Source organism: Myotis yumanensis, unplaced genomic scaffold (assembly GCF_028538775.1).
Source record: "Myotis yumanensis isolate MYYU_CA2020_CCGP unplaced genomic scaffold, mMyoYum1.0.hap1 SCAF_5, whole genome shotgun sequence".
In the NCBI taxonomy this organism is placed as follows: Eukaryota; Metazoa; Chordata; class Mammalia; order Chiroptera; family Vespertilionidae; genus Myotis; species Myotis yumanensis.
The window spans coordinates 87817783-87831351 of NW_027223756.1; the positions used below are offsets into that span (position 1 = coordinate 87817783).

Consider the following 13569-nt stretch of genomic DNA (forward strand, 5'->3'; position numbering starts at 1 on the left):
ATGTAAATGTACCACATGTTTTTTATCCACTCATGTACTGGTGGGCATTCGGGCTGTTTCCAGATCTTGGCTATTGTAAATAACTCTGCTATGACCATAGGGGTACAAAAATTCTTTATGATTGGTGTTTTGGGGTTCTTAGGATATTCCTTGGGGTGGGATCACTGGGTCAAATTCTAGTTCCACTTTACTAGTAAACATTTTTTTTTTTTTACTTTTTTTGGTTTTGTTAATCCTCACCCTAGGATATTTTTCCATTGATATTTAGAGAGAGTGGAAGGGAGGGAGGGAGATAGAGAGAAACATCAATGTGAGAGAGACATATTGTTTTGTTTTTTTTTAATTAAATTTTTATTGTTCAGATTACATTTGTTCCTCTTCCCCCCCCCCATAACTCCCCTCCTTCCAGTTCCCGCCCACCCTCCGCCCTCACTCCCCACCCACTGTCCTCATCCATAGGTGCACGATTTTTGTCCAGTCTCTTCCTGAATCTCCCATTCCCCTTTCCCCCCCAAGAATAGTCAGTCCATTCCCTTTCTATGTCCCTGATTCATTATAATCACCAGTTCATTCTGTACATCAGATTATTTATTCACTTGATTCTTAGATTCACTTGTTGATAGATGCATGTTTGTTGTTCACAATTTGTATCTTTACCTTTTTCTTCTTTCTCTTCTTAAAGGATACCTTTCAGTATTTCGTATAATACTGGTTTAGTGGTGATGAACTCCTTTAGCTTTTCCTTGTCTGTGAAGCTCTTTATCTGACCTTCAATTCTGAATGATAGCTTTGCTGGATAAAGTAATCTTGGTTGTAGGTTCTTGGTATTCAGCACTTTGAATATTTCTTGCCATTCCCTTCTGGCCTGCAAAGTTTCTGTTGAGAAATCAGCTGACAGTTGTATGGGTATTCCCTTGTAGGTAATTGAGTCTCTTTCTCTTGCTGCTTTTAAGATTCTCTCTTTGTCTTTTGCTCTTGGCATTTTAATTATGATGTGTCTTGGTGTGGTCCTCTTTGGATTCCTTTTGTTTGGGGTTCTCTGCACTTCTTGGACCTGTAAGTCCATTTCTTTCACCAGGTGGGGGAAGTTTTCTGCCATTATTTCTTGAAATAGGTTTTCAATATCTTGCTGTCTCTCATCTTCTGGCACCCCAATAATTCTGATATTATTCCGCTTGAAACTGTCCCAGAGGCTCCTTACACTATCTTCACACTTTCAGATTCTTTTTTCATTTTGCTTTTCCAGTTGGGTGTTTTTTGTCAAATCTTTGGTTTGATTCTTGTGCTCCTCTGGTCTGCTATTGGGTATAATATTCTTTATTTCAGTTCGTGTATGCTTACTTTCTAATTTCTTTATCGTAGCATCGAGGGTCTCATTAGTTTTCGTGAGGCTCTGCTCAAGTTTATAGCAAGCCCTCAAAATTGCAATTTTTAGCTCCATATCCTCCATTTCTGTCATGTTTTTTTGTCTCCGCATCTTTTATGCTTTCTTGGTGCACCCCCTTGTGGTCTTTGTGCGCAGTCTTGTTCTAGCCAAGCCTTGATTGTTGTAGTTAACACTAGAGGGATTTGACCACCAGGCCGACTGGCTGTAGGAATCAGCTGTGTGGAAAACTTCAGTCCTCTGGGGAGGCGCTAGTCCAGCCTTTGCCTGAGGCAATCGGCAAATGGCTCTGCGCAGGGCTTGGGCAGGGCGGGCTCAACAGGGCGGGGGGAGGGAGCAGCTATGGCTGCTCTCAGTCCGTCTCCAGGGGCTCTGCCTCTCTGTCCCCGCAACCGCTGCAAACCTCGGAGGGACCGTAGCCAGACAGTCCCGCTTCTCCCGTTTGAGTCAGGGTCCCTAGAGACTCGCCCGGATCTGTAGCCCAGAGTCTGAGGCTCCCTCCTGATTGAAAACGACAACCGCGCCCTCAGCCACCAGCCCGCTTTGCGCGCGCACCGCCGCACCACCGTACCTTTAAATTTTCCACACTGCGCCTCCTCTGAGCCTCGTAATGCTGTTGTTTTTCCTTCTAGTTGAAGAGTCTCTCCTCAGCCAGCCTTCCTGTGGTTCTGGGTGATGTCCGTTCAGTCTTTTAGTTGTATTTTTGAAGTGGTTGTTCGAGGCAGCAAACTCCGGTGTTTACCTATGCCGCCATCTTGGTTTCCGAGAGAGACATATTGATTGGTTGCTTCCTGCACCCACCCTGATCGAGCTTGCATACCAGGTATGTGCCCTTGACCAGAATAGAACCTGGGACCCTTCAGTCCACTGGCCGATGCTCTATCCACTGAGCCAAACTGGCTAGGGCTGTCTGGTTCTTGATTAAGATATAAAAGGGGAAAAAACCCAGTGAATACCAAGTCCTCATCTATCTCTATAGACACTTGGCTTTAGGTGTTGAGAACAGCTCCAATAAGTCACATTGCATGGAGTATGTAAAGGCCGCAGGGCCAGGAAGAGTCAAATCAGAGAGAATAACAAGGCAGGGGCTGGCCAATAGATTCAAAGCCCTGCATCTAAGCTAAGCTGAAGAGGGCATAGAGCTGGAGGGAGTCTACAGGATCAGCTCTCTGAAGGGAAAAGTGACCTCTGTGTAAGGCAGTAGATTCCCACCATCACTGTAAGCCCTCGTCCTGTGGAAACACCATGGCACCTGTGCCAGGCTGGTGTGCCAGATGAAGGAACAGCTAGAAGGAAAACGGGGCATTTATAAGGGAATAACAGTGCTGAGATCTCTCCCTTAGTTTCCTGTGATGGGAGCAGCTTGGCTTCTCCTTGCTCTCATGGCTTTATTTCAGTCCCATAAAGAAGCTCTAGGGATGACACCTGGGATTTCACACCTGTTTCTGTACATCCCGGTGAAAAACAACCTGAAAAGATATGTTTGGGGCTCTCCTCCTCCTGTGGAATTTATGACTTCATTATGGTCTAGTTAGGCTATGGGGACCTCTGCATCCTGACACACAGGGCTCTGTAATGCTGTGTCCACAAGGGGCTGGCAGTGTTTGTGTCAGAAGACTGCCCTGAGGGACTGGTGTTATAATGGAATACTATGCTGCGGTAAAAAAGAAGGAGTTCTTACCATTTGCAACAGCATGGATGGAACTGGAGAGCATTATGCTAAGTGAAATAAGCCAGCCAGAGAAAGATAACTATCACACGATCTCACTCATTTATGGAATATAGTGAACAACATAAACTGATAAACTAAAACAGATCCAGAGACAGAGAAGCATCGATTAGACCGTCAAACCTCAGAGGGAAGGTGGAAGTGAGGGGGAGAGATTATCCAAAGACTTATATGCAAGCATATAGGCCTAACCAATGGATACAGACCACAAGGGGGTGAGTGGGGGGGATGGGGCGTAATGTGGGGATAAGGACACACATGTAATAATTTAATCAATAAAGAAATTAAAAAAAGAGAAAGAGCTGGTGTTAGAACCAACAAGAGGCCTAGTAGAGTATTCTACAGTACGCTTTAGCAAGAAGGTAAAAGCCAACATTAGCCATTGATGAGTACCTGTGCAATTCACAGTAGGTACTGTCCTAACATTACTCAGGTTTTCAATATCCTCCTGGAAGAAATGATTTTCAGGATTTTCAATGAGTTGTATAATTTACTACATTCCATAGATTAAAAATTTGTTACTCCCTACAATGAAACCCTTACTTCTCAGTCTGATGTTTTGTGCTCTGCCCATTGACAATTTTCCACCACTCCCTAATCATCACGTGGTTCAATGTGTGACAACTAAAGAGAACTCTGTTCTTGATCATCATTTATCTCCTGTTGTTATATGTTTTTATACCACTTTTTTTTGTGTTTGCAGATTATTAGTTTTATTTTTTTATTAATAAATCTTTATTGTTCAGATTATTAAAGATGTTCCTCTTTTTCTCCCCCATTGCTCCTCTCCACCCGGTTCCCACCCCACCCCATGCCCTTACTCCCTGCCATGTCCTCATCCATAGGTGTAAGATTTTTGTCCAATCTCTTCCCAACACTCCCCAGGCCCCCTTCCTCCTGAGAATTGTCAGTCCACCCCCTTTCTATGCCCTTGTTTCTATTATATTCACCAGTTTATTCTGTTCATCAGATTTTTTTATTCACTTGGTTTTTATTTTCTTGTTGATAGATATGTATTTGTTGTCACTTTGTTGTTCATAATTTTTATCTTTACCTTTTTTTTTTAAACATGTTTTATTTTTTTCCTCTCAAGAACGTAAAAATTATGAAAGGGGAACTTAACAGGAAATTTAAAAAGTGTAACACAATTTTTCCTTTTAGTAGTCCTTAGGTAGTTATGACAGAATAGGTTCCACTTTCTGTTTGTTTCTTTGAACAGGGATTTTGGTCCAAAGTTTTGTTTTTAATATCTGCTTCTGCCTCCCCCGCTATCAGATCGGCTTCCTCCATGGCCACTACCCCTGGGTGCTCTGCTGCTTGAACTGCTGTAGGAATCACGTGGAAGAGGGTACCCCCTTTCCATAGAAGGGGGAAGCCCTCTTTCTTGTCTGCCAACCCAATCACGACCACTTGAGTAGAGGTCACTTTGGCTGCTTGAGTAACTGTCTTGACTTCCACCATATCCGTCACGTGAGCTGCTGTAATCATCATAGCGACTGCTTCCACCATAAGATGGCACGGGCCCTCGTGTAGGTGGAGCACTACGTGAGTTACCATAACTGTCATATGAATCCCTGTAGGAACCACCACTTGGATGATCTGAATAGTCACGATCATGACCATAGCCATCTCTATCACTATAGCCTCTTGATGGATAGTCATCACGTGAATTGGAATGACCATAATCACAATAAGTATAATCTCTTGGTGGTGAAGCATAATCTCTTGTATCATGTCAGCTTGGGTAATCTCTACTTGAGTAGCTGTTTTTAGTAGAATATCCATCATCTCTTGGGGACAAATAAACATCTCTACAGGAAGGCAGGGGTTCCCTTCGAGGTGGGCCTCCATAACTATCTCTTCCACGAGATACAGGAACTCTTCCTCCCATTCCACTGCTGCTGCGAACTGGTCCTGAAGGAGCAGATCTTTTAGCAGCAGGACCCCCACTTCTTGGTGGTGGTCTTCTTTTTACTGGAAGTGGTCCCCTGGAAGAACTCATGTTAAAATTCATGGAATAGCCACCATCATCCATGTGCCCTCCACGTGAGGGAGGTCCCCTGATTCCTCCACTTCCTCCTCTTCCGCCTCTAAGACCCCTTGGAGGGCCTCTGCTTCTTGGAGGTGGAGGTGGTCCATGCCTACCAGTTTCAAATGATGGTTTTGTGGCTTGTTCTACCTTGGTGGCTTTTCCATCTAAGGACTTTCCATTCATATCTCTGGCTGCATCTTTAGCACCTGCTGGGCTTTCAAAGGTGACAAAAGCAAATCCTCTCGATTTGTTGGTTTCACGATTTTTCATCAAGAGTACTTCCACTATCCGTCCATATTTGCCAAATACAGCTTCAAGGGCTTTCTCATTTGTTTCTGTATTGAGGCCACCAATGAAGAGCTTTTCTGGGCGATCAGCTTCAACCATGTTTCCCTCCTGGTAAGAGTCGGAGGGGTAACGACGGTTTCAAGCTCCTACGAGCTTGCTGATAGGGGCTTCCTAGCTGCTCAGTACAGGGAGGGCCACTGGCTCCGAAGATGGAAGAGAGAACCAGCAGGAACTACTGCGCCATATGTTGGGGTCCAACCCCAGCAGGTCCAGGGGTTCCCAAAGGTGTGGATGGAGTCGGCAGAGAAGGAATGACACAGACACAGCATTCAGTTGATCAGCAGCCTAGCCAGGTTCTCCAGCCAGGATCTCCAGCCAAGTTCTGTCTATCTTTACCTTTTTCTTCTTCCTCTTCTTAAAGAATACCCTTCAGCATTTCATATAATACTGGTTTGGTGGTGATGAACTCCTTCAGCTTTTTCTTGTCTGTGAAGCTCTTTATCTGACCTTCAATTCTAAATGAAAGCTTTGATGGGTAGAGTAATCTTGGTTGTAGGTTCTTGCTATTCATCACTTTGAATATTTCTTGCCACTCCCTTCTGGCCTGCATGGTTTCTGTTGAGAAATCAGCTGACAGTCGTATGGGTACTCCCTTGTAGGTAACTAACTGTTTTTCTCTTGCTGCTTTTAATATTCTCTCTTTGTCTTTTGCCCTTGGCATTTTATTTTATTTTATTTTTATTTTTTAATATATTTTATTGATTTTTTTCACAGAGAGGAAGGGAGAGGGATAGAGAGTTAGAAACAGCGATGAGAGGGAAACATCGATCAGCTGCCTCCTGCACACCCACTACTGGGGATGTGCCTGCAACCAAGGTACATGCCCTTGACTGTAATTGAACCTGGGACCTTTCAGTCCACAGGCCAACGCTCTATCCACTGAGCCAAACTGGTCAGGCTGCCCTTAGCATTTTAATTATGATGTGTCTTGGTGTGGTCCTCTTTGGATTCCTCTTTTTTGGGGTTCTCTGTGCTTCCTGGACTTGTAAGTCTATTTCTTTCACCACGTAGGGGAAGTTTTCTGTCATTATTTCTTCAAATACAGTGGGGCCTTGACTTACGAGTGTCCCGACTAACGAGTTTTTTGAGATACGAGCCGTCTCTTGGCTGATTTTTTGCTTTGAGTTGCGAACTAAAATTCAGGTTACGAGCCAGCTTCAGATACCCCACCGCTAGTTGGCGCAGCAAATATCACAGTGAATGCCACAACATCAGCCCAGCATCACGTCTCACTCGTTCACTTTTTGATTTGACATACGAGTAATTTGAGTTACGAGCTCTGTCACGGAATGAATTAAACTCGTAAGTCAAGGCCCCACTGCAGATTTTCAATATCTTGCTCTCTCTCTTCTTCTGGCACCCCTATAATTTGGATGTTGGTTTGCTTGAAGTTGTCCCAGAGGCTCCTTACACTATCTTCATATTTTTGGATTCTTTTTTCTTTTTCTTTTTTTTAAAATATATTTTATTGATTTTTTACAGAGAGGAAGGGAGAGAGACAGAGAGTTAGAAACATCGATGAGAGAGAAACATCGATTCAGCTGCCTCCTGCACATCTCCCACTGGGGATGTGCCCGCAACCCAGGTACATGCCCTTGACCGGAATCGAACCTGGGACCTTTCAGTCCGCAGGCCGACGCTCTATCCACTGAGCCAAACCGGTTTCGGCATGGATTCTTTTTTCTTTTTGCTTTTCTGGTTGGGTGTTTTTTGCTTCTTCATATTTCAAATCTTTGCCTTGGGTCTTGGGATCCTCTAGTCTGCTGTTGGATCTCTGTATATTATTCTTTATTTTAGTCAGTGTATGTTTAATTTCTGATTGGTCCTTTTTCATATCCTTGAGGGTCTCACTAAATTTCTCAGAGGTTTCTAGAAGATTCTTGAGTAATCTTATAACCGTGGTTTTGAACTCTATATCCAGTATTTTGCTTTCATCCATTTCTTTAATTTGTGACTTGTTTCTCTGTCTCTGCATTTTGGCTGCTTCCCTGTGTTGATAGAGTGGCCTTGTGTGTTAGGTGTCCTATAGGGCCCAGTGCTCAGCCTCCCCAATCACCTGAGGTGGACACTCTTGGTGAACCCCTTTGTGGGCTAGGTGCACAGTCCTGTTGTAGGTAAGCCTTGATTGCTGTTGGTATCACCGGGAGGAATTGACCTCCAGGCCAATTGGCTGTGAGGACCAGCTGTGTCTATGGTGGGAGAACTGCTGTGCTGGAGACACCCTTATGGGGCAGGACTTGCTTCAGTGGGGCTTTGGTGCTCACTGAGTCTGCCCCTTGAGTGTGTTGCTTGTGGATGTGAGGAGTTGTAATCTGGTATGGTCTCACACTGACCAATGGGCTCACTGGCTCTTGGATCTCCAAGGAGGTGCAAAGTCACCCACTGCCTGAGGCCATCCAGCAGGAGCTACAGAGAGATCTGCAGATTCCTCCTCTTTGTTTGGGGTTTGGAAATGCCTAGATGAGGCCCAGCTGTGAAGCAAGGCCAGTTGCTGTTACTGAGCCTTGGGCCTTCTTTTGGAAGCTTTGGAGCTCTCTGACCCAGCTGCAGTTTGTTAGGTTTTATGTTGCGAAAAGACCAGCCATTCATATGCAAAAGCCACCCTGCACAGCTTGGGTGGGGTTGTAAATTGATTGGGGTGGGGTCTCTGGGAATCACCAGTGCGGAGCAAACAGCAATGGCTGCCAGTCAGCCCTGAATTGGAGAGGTCCCCGCGTCTCTGTGATCTGCGGCCCTGCGCAGGAACAATGATCACTGTGAGCACCTCTGCGAGAAAGCTGTCCTTGTGTTCCGGCCCGTTGCCAGACAGTCCAGTTTCTCCCCGTATGAGCCTGGAATCAGTCTCAGTTATAACTTCTCATGTAAAGGTAGATGGATTTAAGTAGTATTCTGGCAGAAGGAAAGGTGATCTTTAGTCAAATGTGAATATAATGGTTGGGGGTGATGCAAAGTTTAGAAACAGATCTAATCACAAAGGCCAAAAGGAACAATAAGGGATAACAGATGTAAAAACAAGTTAGACCTATGTATAAAAGTTGATGTATTAGCATAAGTATACAGAAGAACATTCTGACAATTGCTCTCATATTTAAAAACAGCATTCATGGTAACTCTGTCATTCCAGTTTATTTCAGACAACTTTATCTTTCAATACTCTAGAGCAATTTATTTTTTAATGCTGAAAATAATATTAATTTTTTTATTTCTCTTCTACATTTTCTGGCATATGATTAGTGTACTTTCTTGTTTTAATTTAATTTTTTAATTACAGCCAACATTCAATATTATTTTATATTAGTTCAGGTACAGCATAATGGTTAGACAATCATAATTTACATACAAAGTGATCCCCCCCCCCCCCCCCCCAGTATTTTAAGTTATCACCTGGCACCATACTTAGTAGTAACTAACTTATTACAATATTATTGGCTATATTCCTTATGCTGCATTTTATACCTTGTAACAATTTTGTAACTACAAATTTGTACTTCTTAATCCCTGCAGCTTTTTAGCCACAGCCCCCAGCTCCTCTCCCCTCTGGCAACCGCCAGTTTGTTTTCTGTATCTATGACAGACCACTTGTACTTAAAAGCTCTCCCTGGGGGTTCATTTTCCTGTAACCAGGAGAGGTTTAGAGGACAGGCAAGTGCAGGAAAACTAGTGACTCTGATTCACATGACTGACAGGAATGCAAGCTCTCTCTTCAGTCATTCTTTGATCATAAAAGATGGGTAGAATCCTGAGTATAATGGAGATATACTCAGTGGTTATGGCAAAATTTAGAAGGGGGATATATTGCCTTTATAGAAATGAAAGGGGTCATATTATGGGCAGCTCTGGAAGTTTTCAAGCAGAAACACAAAGAAATTTCAATAAAATATAAAAAAAAATGCCAATCAGTTCTTCACCATAAGTATAAACCCCCTTATACATGGACACCAATCTTGCATACTCCAGTGACTAGATGTACAGCATGAAGAAGAAATATTGTGCATAGTAATACAATATGTGATTTAAAATTTTGCTTCCTCATATCGATGGTCATCTGTGATTCTAAGGTCATATGAGGTCAACCTATTTATTAAAATTTGCCTTTCAGTGAAGAGTCCTCTTAGAGACATGGATTTATTTTTTTTATTTTTTAAAATATATTTTATTGATTTTTCACAGAGAGGAAGGGAGAGAGATAGAGAGTTAGAAACATCGATGAGAGAGAAACATCGACCAGCTGCCTCCTGCACACCTCCTACTGGGGATGTGCCCGCAACCCAGGTACATGCCCTTGACCGGAATTGAACCCGGGACCTTTCAGTCCGAAGGCTGACGCTCTATCCACTGAGCCAAACCGGTTTCGGCAAGAGAGAGAGACGTGGATTTAATAATCATTTTGCAAGTGGGTAAGGTAGGGATTGTGAACACTGAGCTGAGAGAGAACAGGATCCTAATGAGGAGAATAAAACCCAGTGACCAGCTATTAAACACACTGGTAGGTCAGAGTCTGCATTATCAGGAACAGCAGTTGAGGCAGTGACATACAAAGGAATGTCACTCATAAAAGTGAACAGCAGACATCTAGGTTTTCCTCTCTTACAAAACTGTATAAATTGCCTTGGTCAGTGAGTGTAGTTTTTCCCATAGGGGAAGTAAAATTCTGGATGATTCTTTTAGTAAAAACAAAACAAAAACATTTGATACAATGTATGTCACTCAGGAAAAATTATTCTAAAAAAATCCATGTTGTCTCATTATGTTAATGGGATTTTCCAAATATTTCTGATCCATGATGGAAATAAAGTTGGGAAGCTAAAAAAAAAAACAACAACAAAGGGAAAAACTGTGGGATATAAGAGAGAGAAGAAAGTTTAATAAAGTGAGTTGCTGAAATAGAATACAGAAGTTAAGGTCAAAGAAATGGAAATTCTAGGAAATGAATAGAAAGAGAAGGCTCTGCTTCCACAGTCTGAAGATGATCACAGAATCTGATTCTGAGCCTTTTTTTCCTGAATCTAAAGAAACACTTTATTTCTATCTTTCAAGCAATTTGTAACAAGAGTGAATAGCTCAAATTCTCTTATTTGCAAAGCTATATCTCTAATCATAAATGGATTAGAGCATTGCTGATAAACTTAAATTATTTTCATGTGGAAAATATCAGTTTAAGAAGACATGCTAGTATGCTGGTAATTAAGTCAAAATGCATTAAATCATGGCATTTCCATTAATACAGATCTCACTCTGTTTTTAAACTAATAATAACTTAATAATCTGTGCAATGACATCCACTATCTAGGTGTGCACATTTTCAACCTGTTTATACATCATTTTTAATCATTGTAAATGCAGATTACTGGGCCCTTCTGGAGTGGGACTCAGAAACTGCATTTTATTTTTTAAAAAATATTTATTGTTGAATGTATTAGATATGTCCCCCTTTTTCACCCATTGACCCCTTCTAGCCCACCCCCGACCCCTGCCCCATGCCTTTACCACTTTACTGTCTGTGTCCAGGGGTTATGCATATGAGTTCTTTGGTTGATCTCTTCCCACCTACTCATCCACCCCGGCCTCCCTCTGAGATTCGACAGTCTGTTCCATGCTTCTATGTCTGACTCTGAGACTTTGACCTCTGCCATCGGCGGTACGTCTTCAGTCTTAGGACAACTGGCCTGTTTGTAGTTTCCTTCACAAAGAATGTCTTCAGAGCCTGTTTGATGTCCTTGTTCCTGAGACTGTAGATGAAGGGGTTCAGCATGGGTGTGACCACAGTGTACATCACTGAGGCAGTTTCAGTTGAATGTGAGCTCTGGATAGCAGCAGAGCTGAGGTACACGCCTAGCGTTGTACAATAAAATAAGGAGACAACCGAGAGGTGAGATGCACAGGTAGAAAATGCTTTGTACTTCCCCTGAGCTGATGACATTCCACGTATGCAGGACACTATCTTAGAATATGAGTAAAGGATCCCCGCGAAAGGACCACCACCCAGCAGGACAGCTGCAAAATACATGACCATGTTATTAAGAAAGGTGTCAGAACAGGCAAGTTGGATCATCTGGTTGAGTTCACAGATAAAGTGGGGGATTTCCAAGTTTTCACAGAAGGACAGCCTCAAAGCCATTAAGCATTGTAACAAGGAATTCAGGGCACTCATGATCCAGCACACCAGAACCAGCAGTCCACAGAGCCGGGGGTTCATGATGACCATGTAGTGCAGGGGGTGACAGATGGCAACAAACCGGTCATAGGCCATCACTGTCAGGAGAAAGACATCCAATACTGAAAAAAGAATAAGAAAATAAATCTGTGTGATGCATCCTGCATAGGTGATGGCTTTTCTCTGTGTCTGGATGTTCACCAGCATCTTTGGGATGGTGGTGGTGGTGAAACAGATGTCTACCAAAGACAGGTTGGAGAGGAAGAAGTACATGGGTGTGTGGAGGTGGGAGTCTGAGCTGACGGCCAGAATGATGAGCAGGTTTCCCAACACAGTGATCAGGTACATGGAGAGGAAAAGCCCAAATATGAGGGGCTGCAGTTCTGGGTCCTCTGAAAATCCCAGGAGAATAAATTCTGAAATTTGTGTACCATTCTCTGGTTGCATATGGTGGAGGTGGCTACTAGGAAAGAGGGAAATAATATGACTAATTCACAAAAACTTGTATTACATATTTGAAATGCTAGCATTTATATTTGTAGAGAAAGAATTAATTTTAATATATTGTGTGTGAATCTGGTCCCCTTTTGGGAAAGCCCCTGTGCCACCTGTGATATGAAGCTTTGTATCAATCATCATTTTTCCTTAAGGTATTATGTATTCTACATAATACATAATACATAGACATTTTTAATGTATTTCAGGAATGTAAATTGAATGCTGACCATGTTTTTGGCACTGTCCAGGCTGTAAATATAGGGTGCTGAAGAACAAAGGTTTCTACAATTCAGTGATAAAGATGATCCCTGCATCTTTGTCAGAGTGGGTGTGGAAGGCAACCAATTGATGTGTCTCTCTTACATGGATGTTTCTCTCTCCCTCCCCCATCTCAAAATCAGTGGAAAAAATAACCTCATGTGAGGATTAACTATATATATAACATTTCAGATGGTGACAGGTGTTATGAAGAAAAGGAAAGCAGGTATAAAGAAATGAATAGGGTGTTTTATTTTTCATGGGTGTTTAGGCAAGACCTACACACAAGATGTCATTTGTAAAGAGACCTCAAGTAAGAGAGGGAGATGCAAGGTTCTGTGGGAGAGTGGGTGCTGGGTAGAGGGAATGGCCAGAGTAAAGGTCCTGAGGAAGATGTTTGTTTTCATGTTCAGCCAAAAAAGGAAACCAGTGTTGGAGGTGAATGAGCATGAGGAAGAGGATGAGAGACGGCGTCAGACAAGTTGGGGCCTCTCTGCTACTGTTGAAACCTCAGGCACAGGGCCTTCCTCATTCACACTGCCTCTTGCAGTTTGGTGCAAACATCCCCCATGGATGCAAACAGATTACCTCCTCAGTACCTTCTTTTGATCGAGTTCTGGCTCCTGTATTGGTAGAGTTACCTCAGAACATATGATCTCTAGTTTTCCTGTGTTGAGGACTGAAAACACACACACACTCACACACACACACACACACACACACACACACTAACATGGTTATATTATTTTCATGCCTTTCTCAGACTGATTTGACAAGGTGTGGCTATAACCCAAGTTGGCCAGATTGTTCACGTGTATACTGTAGAAATGGGTTCTAGCAATTCCAATTCATATCCCTCTCACAGACAAGTAAACTTTGGCTCCATATTGGGATGGTCATTTTTCTGCTGTGTATTTAAACAAACATTTAAAAAATCTGTTTATATCCTGACTATTGTAAATAATGCTGCAATGAACATAGGGTGGCCATATCTTTTTGAATTAATGTTTTTGTTTTTTTCAGATAAATACCACAAGTAGCATTGCTGGGAGTCCATTGATAAATGAATGGATAATGAATATGGTACACACTCACACACACACACACACACACACACACACACACACACGGTGGGGAAAAGTAGATTTACAGTTGTTCACATGGGA

At 42.7% G+C, this 13569-nt stretch overlaps 2 protein-coding genes across 2 annotated transcripts; both read right to left on the reverse strand.

The window, feature by feature from the left end:
• Window positions 1-4185: 4185 nt before the first annotated feature.
• On the reverse strand, window positions 4186-5582 carry LOC139009887 (RNA-binding motif protein, X chromosome-like). The gene has a single exon (XM_070414006.1). The coding sequence runs from the start codon at window positions 5530-5532 to the stop codon at window positions 4849-4851; it is 684 nt and encodes a 227-aa protein (XP_070270107.1). The 5' UTR covers window positions 5533-5582; the 3' UTR covers window positions 4186-4848.
• Window positions 5583-11145: 5563 nt separating this feature from the next.
• Window positions 11146-12094, reverse strand: LOC139009888 (olfactory receptor-like protein OLF4). Its single transcript, XM_070414007.1, is given in 2 exon segments — window positions 11146-11175; window positions 11177-12094. Coding segments are annotated over 2 exon segments (948 nt in total).
• Window positions 12095-13569: the final 1475 nt, after the last annotated feature.